This window comes from Kryptolebias marmoratus, linkage group LG11 (assembly GCF_001649575.2).
Source record: "Kryptolebias marmoratus isolate JLee-2015 linkage group LG11, ASM164957v2, whole genome shotgun sequence".
Lineage (NCBI taxonomy): Eukaryota > Metazoa > Chordata > Actinopteri > Cyprinodontiformes > Rivulidae > Kryptolebias > Kryptolebias marmoratus.
Window position 1 is genome coordinate 6970251 of NC_051440.1, and position 22069 is coordinate 6992319.

Below are 22069 nucleotides of genomic sequence, written 5' to 3' on the forward strand. Positions count from 1 at the left end.
GGGGGGGGGTGGTTACTGTTCCATTGGTTGTGTAATTACATAAATAAAATTGTCTCCTCTGGCCGTCTTGTATTGTTGTTCATAGCAGTTTTAATAGCTTTGTTGTTGTGTATTCAATAAATGGAATCAGCCCTTTCCTCAGTGTGCTGCAGCCTAAAGCAAGGTGTGCTGGATAAACAACAGTATAATGAATACCATCTGTTGTTGAATGAATGTGGGCATCCTACCTTGAGAGATTAGAAAGAGGCAAAACAAAAATGAAGGGAAAAAAAGTGCTTCAAAATTCCCATTTGAGATAAATCTTTTCTTGGGTTTACATTTCATGCAATTTAAATTTCTGTCTCAGCTCATTGTCACACATAAGATTACAGACGTTCAAAAAAGTAAATAAATAAGACAAAACATTGTATTCCTTATCCATTCAGTACAGTTTATCACACTTGGAACAACATTTTTAGTCAATTTAAGAATTAATAACAAATGTACATATAATCTCAATTTTAAGATCCTCTCTGTCAAAAACTTTAAGTGCTGACGTTTGGTAAATATAAAATTGTTTTGTGTACAGTGCCTACAAAACATATTTACCTCTGTGGATGTTTTACTCTTTTATTGCTATTAAAAATCAATCATAGTGAAAAAATAAATAAATAGAAACATTCAAAAATACCTTCTTAAATGTCAAAGTGAAATCAAATTTCTACAAAGTAACACCAATTAAACAGAACTATGTAATGTAAAATAAGTGAGTGCATAAACATTCACCCCCTTTGAAGTGATTCAACTCACAGAAACAGTTATTCAAAAATACAAGTCGAGATGGATCCAAAAGGCTTTCCATGGGCCTAAACATCCTCAGTTCTGTTGAATCCATCATCAAGACATGGAAGAAATATGTGACGTGCAAATCTACCAAGAACAGGCCGTTCTCACAAGCTGAGTGCAGACACCTGTAAAATAAATCACTATGATCTCTATGATGATGTGACACTATTTTCTGGCAGCCACACATCTATACACATCATAGAAACACAAAGCAGATACTCTATGTATGATGGAGGTATGAGGGTTTTTTTTTGTGTGTTTGACACAACAACAGAATCTCAAACTGTTATATTTTCAAAATCATGCTTCACTTGAGCAGTGAGGTCCTCATAATGCTGGATTTCTTTTTAGAACAAACTATTTAAAAATCCATATGCACATTACCGATGTGTTAAATTCACTGTACAATACTAAAAAATGATACTGGCCTGTAGTAAACCTGCAGAAACTGTAAATACAAAAACAAACCAACTGCATTCTCTTCCTCCCAGGTGAAATTTCTCAAAGCTATTTGTGTAAAACAAGTTTATTCTTTTTTTTCTGATGCAGCATTTTAATTTACAAATTATATACAATTTGTATTTTGTGCTGCAGTACAAAGCATTCAATTAAATCCCCTGACGTCTTTTAAACTGATTAAATTTCCATCCTCAGAGCTCAAGGAATATAGTCATTTCTCTGTTTTTATGATGGAAGCCATTCAGCTCTGCTTTGCTTCATTTCATAAAAGTGTATTAGGAGCAGCACTATCAACCAAAGTGGTTGAGAAAGAATGAGAGCGAGCAGATTCCCGAAGACTTCACTCCAAGGTGATTGCAATTTCCCATTTGTTTCTTCTCAAATTCCAAATAAGCACCCAGTGTTGATGAGAATGGCAGATTGATTACATGCCAGGACCAAACAATCCATTAACTTGAGCCTTAAATGCTGAGCACTGGAATGAAACTGCTGCCAGAATAAAAGAAAAACAAACAAGGACAATTGGTGAAGCTTATGTTTTTATTTTTAATGCAATAGTTAGTTCAAGACAATGTGGTGAAATATTGCAGCTTGCTTGTGCCACCAGCATGATCATCATTCATTTGACCTTTAAGGAATACCTAATGCTCAGCCTGTTGGGTTTGGTTGCACCTTGAGGAAAGCAATCATTCTGACTTCACACGTTAAATTCACCACTTTTTTTTCTCCCTACTTAGCACTTTCACTGGTAAGTGTGTGTGTGGTGGGGAAAAACTTCAGCCAAGCATGTAATCCTGACCTTTGTGTAGATATTTATCTTAATTCTGCATTTTAGCCTTTAGAAAACTTTGCAACACTCAAACTACACTTGTTTTCCTTTATTTTTGTTATATATATATATATATATATATATATATATTCTTAGGCTTCACAAACCATCCTTCTCACATCAGAAAAGAGTTGACGTGGATGCCCTCAGTATGACCCTGTATATTTTTACACATTGTGTCATTATGAGATTACAAGAATTAGATAAGTGATCAAATTTATGTTGTCTGGTTTGGAGACAGTGGGACTGACAAAAAGGAGACAGAACTGGAAGTGGAAGAGCAGAAGATGTTGAGGTTCTCCTTGGGAGGAACAAGGATGGATAGGATTACGAATGAGGTGATCAGAGGTACAGCACAGGTTGAAGGACTGGGAAATAAAGTTAGAGAGGCCAGACTGAGATGGTTTCGACATGTGCAGAGGAGGGACAGTGGGTATATTGGTGGAAGGACGTTAGAATCACAGCTGCCAGGAAAAAGACAAAGAGGAGATATATGGATGCAGTTAGAGAGGACATGGAGGTAGTTGGAGTGAGGACAGAGGACGCAGAAGACAGAATTAGATGGAGGAGGATGACTGTGGTGACCCCTGAAAAGGGAACAGCCAAAAGAAGATCAAGTTTATGGTCATTTAATAATAAATAATTTATTACTTTACGCATTTATTGTCGTTTTTGACAGTGATATATGATGTTCCGCTGGATTTATCTGTGTAAGATGTTCTCCAACACATGAGCTGGTTATCTTAGAAGGAACTGACTCTTTTTTTGGATCTGCTCTTTAATTTTTCATGAATTGTTTGCTATGTGCGCTGTCTGGTTTCTGTAAAATTCACTTTCACTGGCTAAAAAAAGCTAGTTAGATATTTTTAAGGTGATATATTCATTAATGTGGAACTAGGTTAGTTACATGCAGAATAAACTTCTCGTATGAACATTTGTGAGATTAGTTTACACTGTAAAATGGGATTTGGCCTTTTTATTTTACCATCTTTTTGTGTCATCACCTTTGTTAGGCTTTGATAATGTTTTGCACATTTCCCATATGACTTTGTAAATAAAAACAACACAAACAAAAGTGTACACAACTTTTCATTTTAAATAAACTGAAATAGATTCACGAGTTCAAGGAACCATCCATCCTGTGTGGGTACTGGAGTTGTGGCCACCTGGAAAAGAAGTAGCTGTAGCCAAACAGGCTTCTAGAAATAAAATAGTCTGGTTTAAGTTGTCCTTTGGTTGTAAAATTCTCAACATTGCTCTCAACAGAACTGCAAACTGGTCATGTCTTGCATACATTTTCAATTAAAAAATCAACTATTTTAAGAAAACTTGAGCAAGTTACAAAAAATACCATGTCACATAAAAAACCTGGAATGACCACAGCTTCGTAAAACTTTCATTCTTTATCATTTATATTTGTCATCCTTTTGTTGTTTTGTTCAATATATTTAACCACTGTCTATAGATTCCTCCCAGTCATCTTTGATGTATTCTGCCCCTAAACCCTCCTTCCATTATTTTAAAAATAATCTCCATGTCATTATATGGAAAGGAGGTCATTTGTAAGGATACAACGCGTAACATGTAACTTGTAGATATTCACAGAACCTAAGAAGAATCAAATATCTGTCAACTTCTTGAATAAAAAAACTAGTACATGGGTTCCTTTAATTTATTTTTAAGGGTGCATCTTGGGGTTTTGTAATAGTCAATGTCAAATATGAGCAGACTACCCATCTTATGCTCCAGCTGATGAAACAATTTTTAAATGGAGTGCAAAATCTGCCTTCTGGGGGCATCACTGCTTGCACTGTTCTGTAAATAGTGCAGATCCATTATTCTGGCTAATCCAGTTTCGTGATTAAAGATTGCTCACTAAGTAAGTTTTCTTACTTGAAGTGTAATCTTCTGGGGCCTCATGTACAAAGGTTGCATATGCACAAAAATGTGGCGTACATCATTTTCTACGCATAAGTTCAGACGGATCTAAAATGAATGACCCTGGAAATCTGGGCAGCTCTATGGCAACCTCTGAGCTAGTGTACACAGGTTTTTCCAGATTCTGGCCATTGACAACACTAAGATGATATGCTGGGAGTGATGTGAAAACAAATACTGAACAAACCTGTGGGTTGAAATAGGAAGCGAAAGTTCCTGCTTTTCTAGCTTGTGTTGACTCAGTGTTTACCATGTTAGAGATCTGTTTGAGGGTGGCTAGATCACCACGGTAACAGTTTGGATTAACTGTCAGTAAGAAGCACAACTTATTCATTAATTACCTCTGCGAAGAACATTATGTTTTCAGTTGTGTTGGTTGGTTTGGCTGTCCGTCCGTCCATCCATCTATTTTCTGTCTATCGGCAAAATAACTGAGAAACTAATAAACAGATTTTTAATATATTTTCAGGAAATGTTGGGGTTGTCACAAAAAAACAAGTGATTAAATTTCGTTGGTGATCAGGATCGGCATCTGGATTTATCTATCTATCCATCCATTTTTTTTTTTTACCCGCTTCTACTTTTTGGGTCGTGGGGAGCTAGTGCTTATCTCCAGCAGTGCTCTGGATCCAACAGTTTGTAAAATTGTTTTTATTTGTGCTGTCCAAGTGCTTTTAGTTCAGTTTTTAATAATGTCTTAGAAAAAGATTTTAAAAATCAGACAGTAACAGCATTTGTACAGTAACTGCTCGAACATTTAAAATAAATGTTGAATTGTCAAATATAATTTTTTTCAAAACATTCCACTGTCTGACTTAAACGGAAGCAAAGAGCCTAGTGGTTCAAGTTATTGACTTTGTGTTTTTTGCTGTTTAAACTACAGTTTATTACCAAGCATTACCAAGACCCTGAGTGCCTTTGGGTTTACAGTATTTTAAAGTTTGAAATATCACTGCTTCATCTCGTGTAGAGAGGAAACTCACATGTACAAATCATTTGCATACCAAACCTTTTCCTAAATGTAAATCAAGGTGTGTCTCACGTGACTGTTTCCCACTGATCTGCATTTAAAAAGCAAAAGTGCTTGGATTCACACAAACATACAGTTTGACACATCTGGACTTTGTGCATTTGCCGTTTTCTCGTATAAGCGCCATCCTTCAGGAGGAAAAAACACAGGTTTTTGTGCAAGAGGCGTCTGCTGTATATTAACACTACTGAAGAAAAGGCTCTTGTATTTGCTGAACTATGGATGATAAGCAGCAACCTGCGAACAGGTAAAGTCTAACATACATTTTAAAAGGCAAACTTATCTTGAGCATGTCAACACATTTGAGTTTGTCATTTGTATAGCTTGAAGGTTTCAAATCTCATAATTTGATGAGACTTTCATTCTTTAAAATTTATGTTCATCAATATTTTTCCTTTTTTTAATATTGCATATTGATTTAAATGAAATTCCAAGAAAGTAATCACTGCATGTTCATCTAACTTTAAAAAAACAATCAGCTAACCTTAAAAAACAAACAAAAAAGTCTATACCTCAGTAAGTTTACAAACAATAAGCTAAAATTTGATGTGGTTATACTGAGTCATTCACAACACATACTGTAAACGTGAACAGGTTTTTCGAGGATTACTAAATATCTTACAATATCGCATGAGATTGTGCATAATGCTGTCTTTAAAATTTGACCAAATCTAGCTATTACTCCATCAATTCTCAACACAAGAGGATTTTAGTCTTAAACATTGGCACGAAAGGTGAAGAGCCATATGCATTCAGTCAAGGAATGCTAGGCCTTTCATATCTTAAATGTATTTAATTTCCCATCCCTTCTAAACATGTCACAGGAGACATTGTTCTAAAAGAAGTTTTTTCCGTATAAATGTGTCATGTATGGTATGTTCCAGGACAATAAGTGGTTTTGTTTTCTGACATACTTCCTTCTAGCAGTAGGATAGGCCGGAGTTTAGAATGTACTGGGTGACTAGTTTAAAAATAATATGTATCTGGACTTACAAACAAAAATTTCTAGTTTATTAGATTGAGACAGGCTTTTTTTGTATTGTTAGTTTGTTGATATTTTATGTTTGAAAATTAAAAAACAGTTTTAGACTAAGATCTGAAAGAGTTGTGCCATTTTGGTCAAACGTTGAACATAATGTACCACATCAAACTTTAGTTCAGTATCTGTTAAACTGTTTGTGAGTTTACACATTTTTGAGTTAACTACTATTGATTAATTGTGGCGGCCATCTTCAATACAACTTGACTCCAAAAGCTAATCAATTGTTGATAAACTGTACTTCTAATGATTATTTTCTGAAGGTTTCTTTCAAATCTATCCAGTGGTTCATGAGATATCTTTCTAAGACAAACTTGGTTGACTTCAACAGCTAACGCTGTTTTAAGCAAAAATCTTGTCTAATATACTTGGAGTGTGTGTTGTGAATGACTATCAGTTACTACCACATCAAAAATTAGTAAAATATCTGTAAAACTGACTGAAATAGCCATTTTTTTGTGATTTTTATTTTATGGTTAATTATGATCTCCATCTTAAATTGGGTTAATGATGCTATGTGTGATCTCATGTGATGTAACAATATGTCACACTGAGAATGTGTTGAGATTGACTCTCAGTCTTTAGCTCAATATCTGTTAACCCAATTGTGAGTTGTAGCCATTTTTGTACACCTTTTTATTTTAAGGTTGACTGTGGCGACCATCTTCAATTGGGTTGTCTCCAAAAATAATCCGTTGTACATGTACACCAATTGATCACTTTCTGCAAGTTTCAGTTAAGTTTGTCCAGTGGTTTGTGAAATATCTTGAATACAGACAGCCAAGGGAAAAAAACATTTTCATTTGCCTTCACCTGTTGACAGTGGGTGATAATGCCCTCAGACTTAATGTCTCCCATTTTTGTCATGGTTGTTGAGCCAATTCATGACAGTACATATAGAAATACATTACTAGCATATACTTAATTGTTTGTGTTAGGCATTGAACCTGACGTGGATGTGAAGAAAAGCTTTCAACAAGCTCGCAGCTAAAAATAAATGTCAATGAAATTTGCTGGAAACGAAATGAAATTTAGTTTGTTTATATAATGCCAACAAGTTATGTCAAGGCATATTAGAAAAAAAAAGTCAAAGTCATGCAATCCAATTAAGTTAAAAGCAAAAGGTGATTCACTAACTTGGAAGAATTGCATTTAGTTTAAAGAAATAGCTTTTTAATATACAAAAAGCCCTTCCCAGAGCCAGAACTGTATATTATTCACTACTAATGCAAAAATAAATCCATCAAACTAAATGTTGTTGTCCTTTGTTTCTTTGCATTGGCAGAACCCTTCCAAGAGAACCACGCCTGAGCTTGGGCGAGTACTTCATGGCTTTTGCCCGTCTGGCAGCTGAAATGAGCAGAGACCCAAACACACAGGTGTGTGTGTGTGTGTATGTGTGCACCTGGTTTCTGTTATGCTTTTAAAAACACTTTTTCTGGTTCACCTACATTGTCAGGACTGGTAGTCCTTGTGGAGACACAAGCTTAGTCTTAATGTGGCAGAAAGTTATTTTGGGGTTTAGTTTTGGTGATCTACCCCTAATGCTTGGTTGATATAGTCATACAGAACAAAGCAGTGGTGTCAATGGGGAGGTGGTGGACGGAGGCGAACTTAGAGCACAGACTCATAGTATAAAAAGGAAACTAATTTATTAACTTAAATATTTAAGCAAAACAAAAGGCTGACATGCCAGCAAAAACTAACAATAACAAAATCCACAAAGAGGGACGTGGCAACAATAACATTAACAAGCAGAATGATCCAGTAAAGAGAGAAGAACAGAAGAAGAACAGGAAATGGTTTTAAACACTGAGGATAACAAGGTAAGTGGGCACAGGTGAGAGATAACAATTACTGACAGGTGGAAATGGGCGTGGCAGACATGACTGGAAAAATACTGGGGAGGTGAATAGTGACAAGACATGAACACAGAAACCCAAAAGACAACCAAAGCAAAACAAGAATTACAAAAACACCAAACAAAGAACAAAACCCCAAAACACCAGAAACTATGACAAGTGGTGATAGATGTCGCAGTCCCAAGTGACTATAACATCATGAAGGAGTAAGAAAAGCTTGAGAAATACCAAGGGTTGAAAAAAGAAATAGAGAAGTTGTGGAAAGTCTTAGTGGTACCAGTGGTTATCAGAGCACTCGGTGCTGTGACTCCCAAACTGGAAGAGAACAGATCACATCCCAGGAACAACCTCAGAGATCTCTGTCCAGAAGAGCGCAGTCCTAGGAACAGCTAAGATACTGAAGAGAACCCTGAAGCTCCAAGGCCTCTGGCAGATGACCCGATCTTGAAGTGAAAGTGGAACAGCCCCAGGTGGGAGATCTCCCATACAGGTGTCAATATATGGTAAATGGACTGTACTTATATAGCACCTAGCCAATCAGGCTACTCAAAGCGCTTTACAACCCAATCTGTGCCCTCATTTACCCATCCACACACACATTCATACAACACTGAATCTCTACAAAGCTAATCTAAATAAATCATTCTATGGAGACTAATCAGTGTTTTAAATTCCATTTATACACTGATGGGGCATGCATTGGAGGCAGTGAGGAGTTTAGTGTCTTGCCCAGGGACACTTTGACATGTGACTCCAGCCAGGAATTAAACTTCCAACTCTCTCATTGGAGAACTGCTCTAGCCACTGAGCCAAAGCTGCCCTATGGTTGTATAAATGGCTCTAGTGAACTGGAATGGAAACTAAATATAGAAGAGTTTGAGATGCCTTCTACAAATCTGCAGCTATTTTGTCGCACAAATCTTTTGAACATGACCAAAATGTAAGCACCAAGACTTTATGACTCCTGTGAGAAAATTCAGAGGCCCTGTGAATGTTAAATCTTATCCTAAATGTTTGCAGGGGCTCTCAATTTCTTTCTGTGAGTTGCAGAAGCATACAGCCATGTTGCTTGAGTTTTAAACGTATCAGAAAAATTTGTGTCACTACTTTTGTCACAAAGTCAATGCAAGCAACTCTAATCTGTATCAAACCCACTTGAATTGTATCTTGGGCATCTCCAACCTAATAACCTAATAATAATGTGCACAGCCAAAAATTCAGTTTTGCAAATTGTATACATGAAAACACATGACATGATTTTCAAAAAATGACTGTTCAAAATGATGCCCCACAGCTCCCTGGTTACTTAATTCTAAACACTTTAGAGTTCAGTTAGACTGTAGCAGAAAATTTACAAATCCCAATTTTCCCACAATTTTAAGTCACTAACTGGTCACCAGCAGTAGCAGCCCAGTATGACACTGGCTAGAATTTGGATTTAGCTGCACAAATGATTAGGAGTCAACACCATATCCTAATAAGAATAGAAATACAAACTTGTTTGTGTGTGTGACGTTGTGTTATCATGTATAATCTTCTCTCTCCCTTCCCAGGTGGGTGCATGCATAGTGAAAGATGGAAAGATTGTTGGCACTGGTTATAATGCCATGCCCAATGGCTGTACTGATCTACCCTGGTCAAATGACAATCCAGATTGGCTTCAAAAAAAATATGCTTATGGTAAGAGTGCATGCACACAAGCAGTCTTTACTTTTCTTTTTGTTTATTATTTTTTGAGCATTCATGTTAACTGAATGTTTTCACACTGTTTGGATAAGGTCAGCACACAGGTAACTGAGAACTTTCTTTACTTTTTTTATTTTTATTGTCTTGGAAAATGTCTAAACATATTCTCCATTTTGAAGCAAACATAGCTTATGCCTATACTGCTAAGGTATAAATTATATTTATGTACAAACAGCAAGCACTGGCTACATTTTGGTACTCTCAAGTGGGACTAAATCGTTTCCAAAGCTTGCATTGTCCTTGAAATGTATATCACACCAATTTTATTGTCTGTTTATATCAGCATTGTTTATGACCTTTAAGCCAATATGCCATTTAAACTTTAGCACTACTTTTTATATGGGGCATCGTTTATAATCAACCTATCAAAGATCAACCTCCTAAATTAGAACAAACATTTTACCTGTATTGTTTCATATCAACAGCTTATTGTCTCAATTTTTTATCCCACAGTGTGCCATGCAGAACTGAACGCCATAGTGAACAAGTTCAGTGCTGATGTGAAAGGCTGCACCATGTATGTGACTTTGTTCCCATGTAATGAGTGTGCCAAGCTTATCATCCAGACAGGTGAGTGTTAATGACACACATTGCTGCTGTTTACATTTTGTAGTTAAGGTGACAGTTTTAAGTTTGGATATTTCACAATGTCCCACTTTTCTAAAATTATCTTTGTCTTTAATTTTATTGTTTGAAATTATTATATTATATTATCAGTAGATACAGGATTCAGATTTAACAGATTTTATGAGCAAAATGTGACATCCCAACAAAGTCAACCCAAGGTCGGACTATGCAATGGGAAAATGAAACGCAGCATATCAGCACAAACACCTCATCCCCACTGTCAAGCACGGTGGGAGAGGGGTGATGACTTGGGCTTGTTTTGTAACCACACGTCAATGAGTTAACCATGAACTCATCTCCTCCATATACCTAAGTATTCCAATTTGAAATGTGAGGCCATCTGTCTGACAGCTGAAGCTTGGCTGAAATTGGGTCATGAAACAGGACTATCATCTTAAAAACACATCAGCATATCAACAACAAGAAGGCTGAAAAAGAGAAGAATCAAGGAGTTGCAATGAGCAAAGTCTAGACCTTACCCAGATTGAAATAATGTGACTGTGTTGTGAAGGCTCGCCGCAATTTCAATCTGGCAGACTCACCCAGCTGACCGGCATCACTCATCTTGGCTCCACGCTCTCAGCTGCCAAATCGCGTCCAGGTGCAGGATATAAGGCTCCCCGGCCACGGCTCCTCCTGCTCGCCAGCCAAGTCTCGTCCCACCGCCTCCCCGATCTCCACCGCTCCTCTGGACTCCCCTTCCTCGTCCTCCACGCCACCACCAGGTCTGGGTCCCGGGGGATGACTACCCTAATCTCTCACCCTACTTCGATCATTCAAGCTCACAGCGGTTCTCTGCAAACTGGTCTCCTGCCGGGGCCCGAGCGCCAAAGACCTCTAGCCAATAAAACACTCTAATTGTCTTTATCTCTCCGTGTGAGTCTCTCCAAGGTTGAAGTGCCAGTTATAATGAAATAAGAGACAATGGTTTAAACTCACAAACTTTATTACAGTAACTGTTCTATTCCAGAATATGATGTTGTTGCGTAGTTCCTGTATCTTACCCTATTTTCTTTCACACAGTCTCTTCTGTCCTACAGTCACATTAGTACCCTCTAGCGACAAGAAGTAATAACAGCAACAGAACATAAATGAATTTACTGTGTAAACCTAAAAACACAACACATGGGACCTTTAAGAGAGATTTTCATTTACAAATGCTGACAAACCACAGCGAACTGCATCAGTGTTGTATGCCTGTGCATCTACACAGACATGTCATTGTGAAGGAGGAATTTTGTCATGCACGACTAAAAAAATCTAACAAACTGAATCAAATACCACTGAACTTTACTTTTGTGAAATCAGAAAAAAAGTTATGGGGTTGTATGTACACACACACACACACCTACACACACACACACAAACAAACAGATGCTGCATTTTGGTTTCAATACAACTTATTCTGGTAAAACAAACAAACCAAAAAAAAATTGTGGGTTTCATTTATTTCATTTTTTACATGTGTTGACATCAATTGTTTAACAGCAACAACATTCTTTTATCAGTTTTCTCAAAACAAATTTGTCATTCCTAATTTTCAAACATAGTAGAAAAGATTCTGAAATCTAGAAAAGATCAACAATAAATCCTCTGTCTTACAGAAAAGATTTCACAAGTGATGAATCACACTGTATAACATCTTACAGCATGGCAGTGTCAACTGCAAATCTCCAAACATCTGAGAACTATCTGAGAACTTTTTTATTACTTTTTAACAGTAGATCACTATATTTGTTTGCAAACCTAGTCTTGTTCTTTCAGTTTCATTTTCCGACTGCCTTGCACCTGATGATTAGTGGATTAACTTTCAGAATAGCTCAACTGTTCCAACTTTTCCCCCCTATAAAATAGACCCTTTGTTTCTGTTAGACTAATGCCTTTTTTTATCCCTACCCCGCTTTGTCCAGGTATCGCCAAAGTGGTGTATCTTTCTGACAAGTACCATGACAAAGATGAAATGAAGGCTTCCAAAGCGATGCTTAAGGAAGCAAAAGTTGAACTCAGGTATACTGCAAACAAATTGTTTCTTTTCTGCTTTATTCATTCATTTTCAGTGAATGGAAATCGTGTTTTCCAAGCTATACCTGAGGGCACCTCAGTGAAAAATTGTGTAAAAGATCCACATTGAATGTGTTTGTTGCACATCAAATCATGTGCACACACACTCTAGAGGCAAATGTGACAGTTTTTGTATGGGTTAAAAGCAGGCATGTTGTGATGATTGAAGCACAGAAATAAATATGACCAACCTTTCTGCCCTGTATATTTTACTTTGAAATGACAGTTTGAAATTATATTTTGAAAAGCCCAGCCTGATATTAAGTTGACTATTCTGTTTATCTAAATGAACTTGGTCCCTCATTAGGCTAAAGAGGTAAAGAAAATGAATATTTTTGACAGAGTGGACTTTATTATTTTTTTGTTTCATCTCGTGAATGTTCTGCTCATCACTGACTGATCGATGTGTGTCAATCTTTTTGAACTTTTCTTCTTCGATGTTTTGTTAGTCCATTTTCAAGCCAAAAAGAAGTGAAAATCCCACTTACCCCTGCCGAAGTAGAGGTCTACACTATTGAATGAAAATGCACCAAAGAGTCAACAAATGAAGAATGAAGATGGAAATAAATTTTATTTGCTTTTCATAGTTCTTTGTTAAAAATGTCAAAGATGCTGTAATTTGAATATGATGTCTTGATACTTTAACTGAATATTCAAAGTGATTTTTTTTTTCTTGTTTGCCAGAGAAACATACTTTGCTGCTTTCCTTTCATTAATAAGAAAAAAAAAACTACTACTCTCTTTGGGTGTTCAACACAAAGTCTGTGTAAAACACTGCCTAGACTGCATGTTTGTTAAAATCTTTATACAACGTGGGTCAGATTTTCTCATGTATGTTTGTGTGTGATGCCAGCTTTGTGTAAAGTTTTGTTTTAGAAATGTTTTGATTTCTAAGACTTTCAGTCTGATGCTAAGGTCTTTGTAATGACTATAAAAATTATTAATGCCGGTAACATGAATCCTGTTTTAAGCATTACGTCAATCACATATTTGAAAAAGCCATCTTTGCTTATTTTAACCTCTGTGTTTTTATTAATTGATCTTTTCTGTATTGTGGATGTCTCTATATTATATTGTTGGACTTTAGATTGTGGCTAAAAAGATGTTCATTGATATATATATATATATATATATATATATCAATGAACATCTTTTTAGCCACAATCTAAAGTCCAACAATATATATATATATATATAAACACAAAAAACTTGTCATTTAGCTGAAAACACCTTAAACTTTTGCTTTTTGACATAGTTATTCCAACAAGTCAATAAAATTCAATTGTTACAAAAAAAAATACAATAAATCACTTCAGGCGTGATATGATTTCTTTGTCTTCTTTTTCACTTTTACTGTCAAAAACAGACCTTGCAATGATCAAAATGTAACAGCAAAGCTACAAGTTCTTAGGGGAATTGTAAGGTTTCTTGACATAAGTTATCAGTAAAAGAATCAAAATACAGAGACTGCTGCAGTCAACAGAAACTGGCCGACATGAGAGTTATTTGTGGACGACAGCCCGTCTTATTACATTTCATAGAAAAGGTCTAGCATTCCTTAAATATAGCTTACCTCCTTGGATGCCAAAGTTTTGAAATGAGATCTCAAACATTCTGTTAAGGCTTCAAGATTGTGATGGGGTTGCCTCTCAGCTACCAGCAAAATTTTGTGGTTAAAACCAGTAAAATTGACTGAGTTAGTCAGTTTTGCTAAAGCTGACTGGCTGCGGTAGCCATTTTGAATCTGGTGAATCATTTGTGAACATCCAATAATTACATTGTCATGACAGTGTCATTAAAATCTTTCCAGTGGTTCACAACAATAAACCAATGACAGTTCCATCATTTCAGACAAGCAAAAGTCTGCTTCAAAATTTAAAAAAAATAAAATAAATACTTGCCTTTTTGAAGTAAAATGTATCATCCGTCACCTTTCATAGCAAAGTTTTAACCAAAACTTTTTGGCAATCACATTTAGCAAGGGGTATAATTTGCACATCTGTTACTTAAAGCAGGTGCATAAGAGAATGATGGCTAAATGCAAATAAGGATAATGAAAAGTCCCAGTGAATGTCAAAACTTGCAGGAGAAATTTAGGTAAATTAATGCCATTAATAACATTTCTGTTAGGATGTAAGGTTTTTGTATTATGTTTTGTCTTCATATTTCAGTTCGAGTTTATTGTTTGTTATTTAGTTGTCTCTTCCCTGTGCCTCAGCCACCATTCACTTCTCCTCAGTCACACTCTCTCTCTCTTCCCTTTTCTCACCCATCTACACCTGCCTCTAGCTCCATAATCATCTCACCTGTGCCCACTTCCACTAATCACCCTCTGCCTTTAATACCCGGTCACATTCTCTACTTCGCTGCTGGTTCATTGTCATTCTTTGCCTCCNTTTAGTCTAGGTTTTGCTGCCACGTCAGCCTTTGTTTTGGGTTTGCCTTTTATTTCTAAATAAATTAGTTTTTTTTATCAACATGAGTCTGCGCTCAGGGTTCGCCTCCTTCCACCCCGTTCCTGACAATTTCACTTGTTCATTCCATATTTAGCGCTTGTGGGCTTGAATATGTTGAAAAAACGCGCAAGAGAAGTTAAACAAAGGATTAGTGAGAATAAAAAGCCCAATGTGAAGAAATGTTTGTGACTCTCCTGTTTCAGTGCATTTTATTAATTCAATCCATGTTTTTTTACTGAGGTTTTGTGGTATTAAACTTGTTACATTAACACCTAGGGCTGGTGACCTTGATGCTTATTAGATCTACACGCTTCAGACTTTGTCTCCAACCATTACTTTTAGATGATTTTCTTTACCTCTTAAAATGTAATGTTTTATATTTTTAGGGTTGAATCTTAAATCCTCAAATAAAATTGTTTTAAAGTTCACTTTAAATTGGTATTCATACTTTTGCTTCATGAGATTGTAATTGGACTGACCTTTACAAGGGTAATGCAGATCCCCATATTTGGATGTACACCAGTGTTTATCAAGGGTTTTTATTCTTTAAAAGGTACTTTACATTCAAGTTTTGTAATTGTGCTTCTGTATCATTGTGGTGTGGATACTGGCAATGTTTGTGGTGTGTTATGGGATTTTTGACATATCGATGCAATTGGTCAGACACTCAAGACCACTTTCTATTTAAGGTGATTTTTGTAATTTTTGAAACAGACCAATAAAATCTAGGTACCAATACATTGCAATAAATTACTGGTGCTAGCTCTGACAGTGTGCAGGAGTCATTGCTTTGCTTTGTTAAATGTTTAAAATTTCTGGGGAAAGATTTTATGTTTAGAGCAGTAAAGCATATGATTTTATTTGTAGCATTTCTTGAATCCTTTAGGAAAATTACATTAAATTGAGATCACCAAGGGTTCTTAGTCAAAATAGACTAGGATTGGTGTTTGTCTCAGGGTTTAAGTCTTGTGTTTAAAGCTGCAATATTTTTTATACTTTACCTATTTTTGTATTACTAAATAAGGCTGTAACTGCCCCCCATTAAATCCCTGCCTTTTTTAATCCATCTACACACATACACACACAGAGACACACACAAGAGCTTCAGAGAACTTTTACATGAGATCAGCAGCACATCTGTTGTTGGCTCGGGTAAATCCACCTGGCTCCTCTCCAACTGTGTTCTGACCATCGTCACACACACAGTCTAACATCTGCAGCTCCACACAGCAAGTCATGACTTCAAGGCACTGAGCTGATATAGGAGTGTTTATCCCCAGGTTCCAAAATCCTTCATCCTTGTTGAAAAGTAGGACATAAAAGAAGAGCAGGCTAACAGCTGACTAGCCTGTGGCTGAACGCCAAGTCCACTGTGGTAATGCACCTTGTGCCGCTGGAGGAGAGCAATCAGTCTGCAAGCCAAAAATACAGTATATGAATTAGAATATTATAGAAAAATCTGACCATAATGTCTGAAGGTAGCTTATTCTATTTATTCAGCAAACCTTTTTGTCAATATATCAAGTTTCATTCCAACTTATGGTAAACGGAACATTAATTAAGCTAACAGCTGCACTAAAACCCCTAAAGTGTCAGACAGGATGAAGATGTGACTCTAAAGTTTAAGGAACATAATGTTTTAAATTTTACATTTAAAGGGTTTTCGGGGTTGTAGATAACAATAGTAATATTCACTACTATGTCCAATGTGGAGAAATCTGTATAAAAACCTAAAACAAACTAACTTCGGGACAGTTGAGCACACTCTGAACTCAGGCATCAGCGTTGGCACTGACATTACACAATGGCCACCAAAACGGAACATAGTAGTAACAAACTTCAAGCTCAAATGTGAGCTCAAATGATGGAAATTATTGTGACCAAATTCCTATTAAAGCTGTTTTCACTTTCATATTTTTCACTTTTTCTTGTCAGAAAGCAAAAAACCTAAAGCTCATAAAAGAAATTGACAGAAAGGTGACCCATCAAAACCAACTTTAAAGATGGATGCTGTCAAAAAACAACAACGTTATTGCTCTATTTCAGTAAAATGTGTAAAAAAATATTAAGCTTGTTGGCATGTTACTTATGACCAATTTTACTTTGTGTTGTACATGTGTAGTCTTGGCTCAGCAACAGTCTCAGACCTGTGTGACTCATTCAGTTTAATGCTTGTAAAACAGGAGGTCCGAAGAACTGAAACTAAATCTGCTTTTAAAATCATAATTTATGAGATGTTCATCAATGAAATGACTATGATCCAAAAATGAGACGGGAGAGTGAAGAAAATCTTATTAAGTTACAGAACTCATTTGAATGTAAAAAGCTTGGCCTAGAATTATTATTAAGCCTTTACTTCATGAGCTTATGCTGTAATAAAATTAAAATGCAAAATAATAAAATATTTTAAAATTGCTCCTTCACTGCTCTCTTAGGATAAAGACAGACAGGAATAATTGTCACGGTTTGTTGTAGAAGTGAAACCGAGGAATCCAGACCAACACAATGCGCTCAAATTTAAACTAAAATATTTAAATATTACAAAAAGTAATTCACAACCAAAAAGCTGACGTGGCAGAAAAACAGGTCAGGAGGAACAATGACAGACTGCAGATAAACTGGGAGAAAGAGCTGAAGAAGGATGCGGTTGATGAGGTAAGTGGAGACAGGTGAGACTAATGATCACAGGGAACAGGTGTGAGGGGCAGGACTGAGGAGAAATTAACTGGTGGCACAGGGAAACAAAGGAAATTAAACTGAACATAAGAAGTCATGAAACAACAAATGAAAACACATAGAGTAACATGAACTAAATAGATAAAAAAAACAAAAACATCTCTTCAAAAACTCAGGATTTTGACAGTAATGTCAATACAAAATGAATAAATTAATAAAACTGACATGAATGTCAGTGTTTTTGGGTTTCGGTCCTTCGTTTGGTGTTTCTTGTTCTTGCTGTTTTGGTTTAGTTGTCTTTTGGATTTCATGTCTTGTCACTATTCACTTCCCCAGTACTTTTCCAGTCATGTCTGCCGTGCCCATCTCCACCTGTCAGTAATCATTATCACTCACCTGTGCCTATTTACCTGATCCTCCTCAGTCTTTGAAAACCGGTCACTTTTTATCACTCCTCACTGGGTCATTCCTGTTGTTCATGTCATGCTCGTTGTCTTCCTCTTGTTACCTTGCACCATGCCTCATGCCATGTTTGTTGTTTACCTTGCCTTGTTTGGATTTTGTATTTAGTTGGCTTTCGCTGCCACGTCAGCCTTTTGTTTTTGTTAGTGTTTTACTTTAATAAATTTGTTTTCCTTTTTGAAAAAATGAGTCTCCATTCTGGGTTCGCCTCCATCTCCCCGCCTTATGACAAAAACTCTAGTTTTTGAGCAAGAAGATCTTAAATTGTGCAGAAACAAAATATCAAATACTTTAATATTACTGAATTGTATTTTGAAACTGATGCAGAATAAAAATCCAGCAAGAATGACATTGCTACAAGCTAATACAATTTCAAAGTAATCTTTATGCAAGTGGTGATAAACTTTCTATACTCAACAAATTGAAAGACTTTTTGAACCCCAAAATAACAGCAGGGGGCCAGTCACTCTGATTGATACACATTGTGTTCACAGTTCATTCAACCTGGCAGTTTTGAAAAGTAGTGACTGAGCTGCTGAGTGACTGACACTAGCCCTGTATTAGTAAGCTGTATTGTTGATCCATGCTTCTGGGTTTACTGAACTGTCTGTCACATCAGCAAGGACTGACATTTGCCAAATCCCAGAAAGCTCAGGGGTGTTTACATGATTAAAAGTGTGCAAGGAACACATTTCAAAACAGAGATTTTGCAAAACAGTTGTCAAAGGGAATAAATGACGTAAGGGCTTGGATACTGAAGGTCACAAGTGTTTGCGATGCTTTTTCTATTCAATGATCAAAGGTTTTATATGAGCTGCATGTTAAAACTTTGAATTTAGTGATAACTTAAAGTCAGTATTTTCACAACTACTTTTTATAATCCATACACACTAACTACGCCCACTTGATGCTGTTCAGGCTCATGGGGTTGCCGGTGCTTATTTCAAGCGGTTACTGAACTAGAAGCAGGGTCCACACAGAATAGGCTGCTAGACCAACACTGGGACATAGACAAACAACTATTCACACTCAATGGAGTACTTAGACAGCACTAAATATGTACTAAATACGACAAGAACATGCAAACTTCAAACAGAAAAGGCCTAAGCTGAAAGTCAAACCCAGGACCTTTTTGCCGTGAGGTAACAAAGTGAATCAACTGTGCCCTGCAGCTTGACTTTTTATGATTAATAGCTTTAAGCTGATTAAAAATTGACAATAATATGAAGGTTTATAAAATAGCATCTGCACAAACCGCTATGAACATTTGAAAATGGGAGTTGTTTTCAGATGGCAGCAATCCACTTTGGTCTTGGCTCCACTCAGACTAGTTGTTATCTTGTCAATGCAGTCAGAATTAAAATCAAATTAAATAAAACTCGATTTCTCCAAACTGAATTCATTCAAAAACATATTTACAAATGTTTGGACAATAATAGTTCTTAACCTTTCCACAGAATATTTCAACTGTCCTTTTCAGAGTTTTTCTGCGTGCAGAAGTTGCTCACATCAGAACACTCTTAGTACAGCAGCTTGACACCAGCGACAGTGGTGTTATTTAGTGGAAGGACCTTTTTTGGCAAAAATATAAACCAGTTGTAGTGGATTTGACAAAACTCAACTAAACATCCTTGAGACCTACAGTAGATGCACTAAGATTTATAGTGTTAGGCCCCATTCACACTGGATGATGATCCCTCTACAGTATAAAAAATCAGTCAAAATGTAACACCCAGCTTAATGCCAGCTGGGCATCACAGGTTCCCAGACAACGAGGAGGAAAACAGTTCAACAGCACCAAGGGAGGACAGTTCAATCGAGCAGGATTTTTATTCCCCAAAAGGGGTAAAAATGTTCAGTTTTCTTTTTAAAAGAAAATAAAAACACAATAAGAAAATATTAAAATGTCCCAGTCCTGAACACGCTAAAATGGTCCTACAAGGGCAACATCCACGGAGTCCGATTGGGACAGCGAATCCTGCGCTCCGTCCAGTCCGACGTCACCGCCCCGATTCCACCGCCTCCTGCGAAAGTTGCAGCTCACTCCAGTCGCTCCACGCAAAGCGCCGCCCCACAGGCTTCCTGTTAAAACAAAACAACTGGGCCAGAAAAGCGATCACCGAGCGGCAGATGTCCCAGCTATACCAGCAAGAGTCCCTGCAGACAATCAGTGGAACGTTACTTACGGACCAGGGCAGAGTTCCCCCTCTGCCCGCTGTCGATCCGACACGTCGTTCCACTGATTGGATCCTTTGGTGCAAACCACTTGCTCGTTCGGGGTCGCAGTCCTCTGTAACGAGCCTTCCTGGTTGTTTCTCTGCCCTTTAAAATCCACCACCAACGTCTGGCAGGTCCCGGATACGCTGCCTCCCGGCACACCCACCCCGCGCAGGTGGCTGGCATCAGCCATTTAGTCTTCAGAGTCCACAGTGGATAAAAAAATACAAACATGCAAATAGAAAAATACAAACATGCAAATGGATAGAAAAATAAAAACATGCAACAAAAACACCCAACAATAAAAACCACACTTTAAAAAGTAAAAACAGATTTTCACTGTGCGACACATTCAGTCAGAATGAAAAGCAAGTGCACAGATGTTCAGTTCTTGAACACATCAGGGTATTGCATCATACCATGTAGAAAAAGTTTGAAATAGTTTTGTACATCAGTATCACGTGTCCCTGTCTTATTGATTCTTCTTGTGTTAGTTACTTTCCCCTGTGTATCTGTTGTCACTTTTTTTTAAACTGGGCTGCATGGACAACAGCAGTGATTCTCAGACATCCTTCTACCCAGCAACACTTTCCAGCTTCTCCTGGAGGATCCAAAAGTGTTCCCAGGACAGAGAGAACACATGATCCTTCCAGCAAGTTCTGTGTGTGCCCTAGGGGTCACCTCTTAGTGGAACATGCCTGAAACCATTCTTTCAAAAAGTGTCTTGAAGTCATCCTAATCAGATGCCCAAACCACCTCAACTGGCTTCTGTTGTCCTGAATAGCCGAGCTCCTCACTCTACAGCCACTCTGCGTAGGAAGCTCATTTTAGCTATTTGTTTTCACAATCTCATTGGAGTGTAGATCAACTGGTAAATTGACAGCTTTGCCTTTTGGCTCAGCTCTCCCTTCACCACCACATATTTGTACAGAGTCTGCTTCCCCAATCTGCCCATCAATCACCTCTGCTACACTGAGGAAGACCACATCATCTGCTTATTGTAGTGCTGCTATCCAAAGCCCCCTAGACCTGAGATCCTTATTGCCATCCTATTGGGTAGGGGTTTTCGAATATCTCCAAGACCCCAGAGGCTATATTGTCTGATGCAGTTTCTTCCAGGTAGAGTATCTCATGACAAATTAGTTCTAGGGAAAGCCAAGTCTAACGAGACCCACTAACACTTATGCTGACTACAAGTCCAAAAGACAGGAATCCATCACCTGAACTAGAGATACTGGAGCCAGGCTTGGGGGAGATGCGTGACACTAAGTGCTTTTTGGGTGGGTGTTCATCCATAGTGCTGGGCTAGACAGAATGAACAAAGGACATGGACCAACCAGCTGCAAGAGGCATTGTAAGGGACCCCTGCGTTGTGGATTAGGTGACATTTGGATGCCTCAGCAGTCCAATCCCTAGTTGCTGTTGCTAGATTTTATTTTATTTTATTTCTTTTCATCATACTTCCGGTGGAGCAACTATACTTTGCTAACAGAAATATACATAAAAAACAGGCTCACGTTTGAGAAGCAAGAACCTGGGAATAATTTTAAAAATGTCCACAAAATTTTGACCAAGTATTAATTAACTCACTGTTTGAGTTTTACTCTTGATTATTATTTTTCTTTACGTTTTCCCAGCTGTCTTTTTAAACAACTCTGTCTTGATGTTTTTTCTTTCCAGGTCTGCCGCTGCTGGTCCAGAGGACCATAGCCAGAACCATCATCCTGCAGGAAAGCATTGGGAAGGGGCGTTTTGGCGAAGTGTGGCGGGGTAAATGGCGCGGGGAGGAGGTTGCAGTGAAGATTTTCTCTTCTCGAGAGGAGCGCTCCTGGTTCCGTGAGG

At 37.4% G+C, this 22069-nt stretch overlaps 1 protein-coding gene across 1 annotated transcript; it reads left to right on the plus strand.

Annotated features, from left to right (window-relative positions):
• Positions 1–5136: 5136 nt before the first annotated feature.
• Positions 5137–13511, plus strand: LOC108244101 (deoxycytidylate deaminase-like). The gene is made up of 6 exons (XM_025009038.2): positions 5137–5328; positions 7406–7499; positions 9536–9662; positions 10182–10298; positions 12266–12362; positions 12866–13511. The coding sequence occupies exons 1-6, from the start codon at positions 5300–5302 to the stop codon at positions 12936–12938; spliced, it is 537 nt and encodes a 178-aa protein (XP_024864806.1). The 5' UTR covers positions 5137–5299; the 3' UTR covers positions 12939–13511.
• Positions 13512–22069: the final 8558 nt, after the last annotated feature.

What these genes read in the sequence shown, in the direction of transcription:
- LOC108244101 (XM_025009038.2), top strand. Translation starts at nt 5,300, where the DNA reads ATGGATGATAAGCAGCAACCTGCGAACAG. An exon ending in AAGCAGCAACCTGCGAACAG is followed by an intron (nt 5,329 to 7,405) that starts GTAAAGTCTAAC and finishes TTGCATTGGCAG; the next exon opens with AACCCTTCCAAGAGAACCAC. An exon ending in CAAGCTTATCATCCAGACAG is followed by an intron (nt 10,299 to 12,265) that starts GTGAGTGTTAAT and finishes CGCTTTGTCCAG; the next exon opens with GTATCGCCAAAGTGGTGTAT.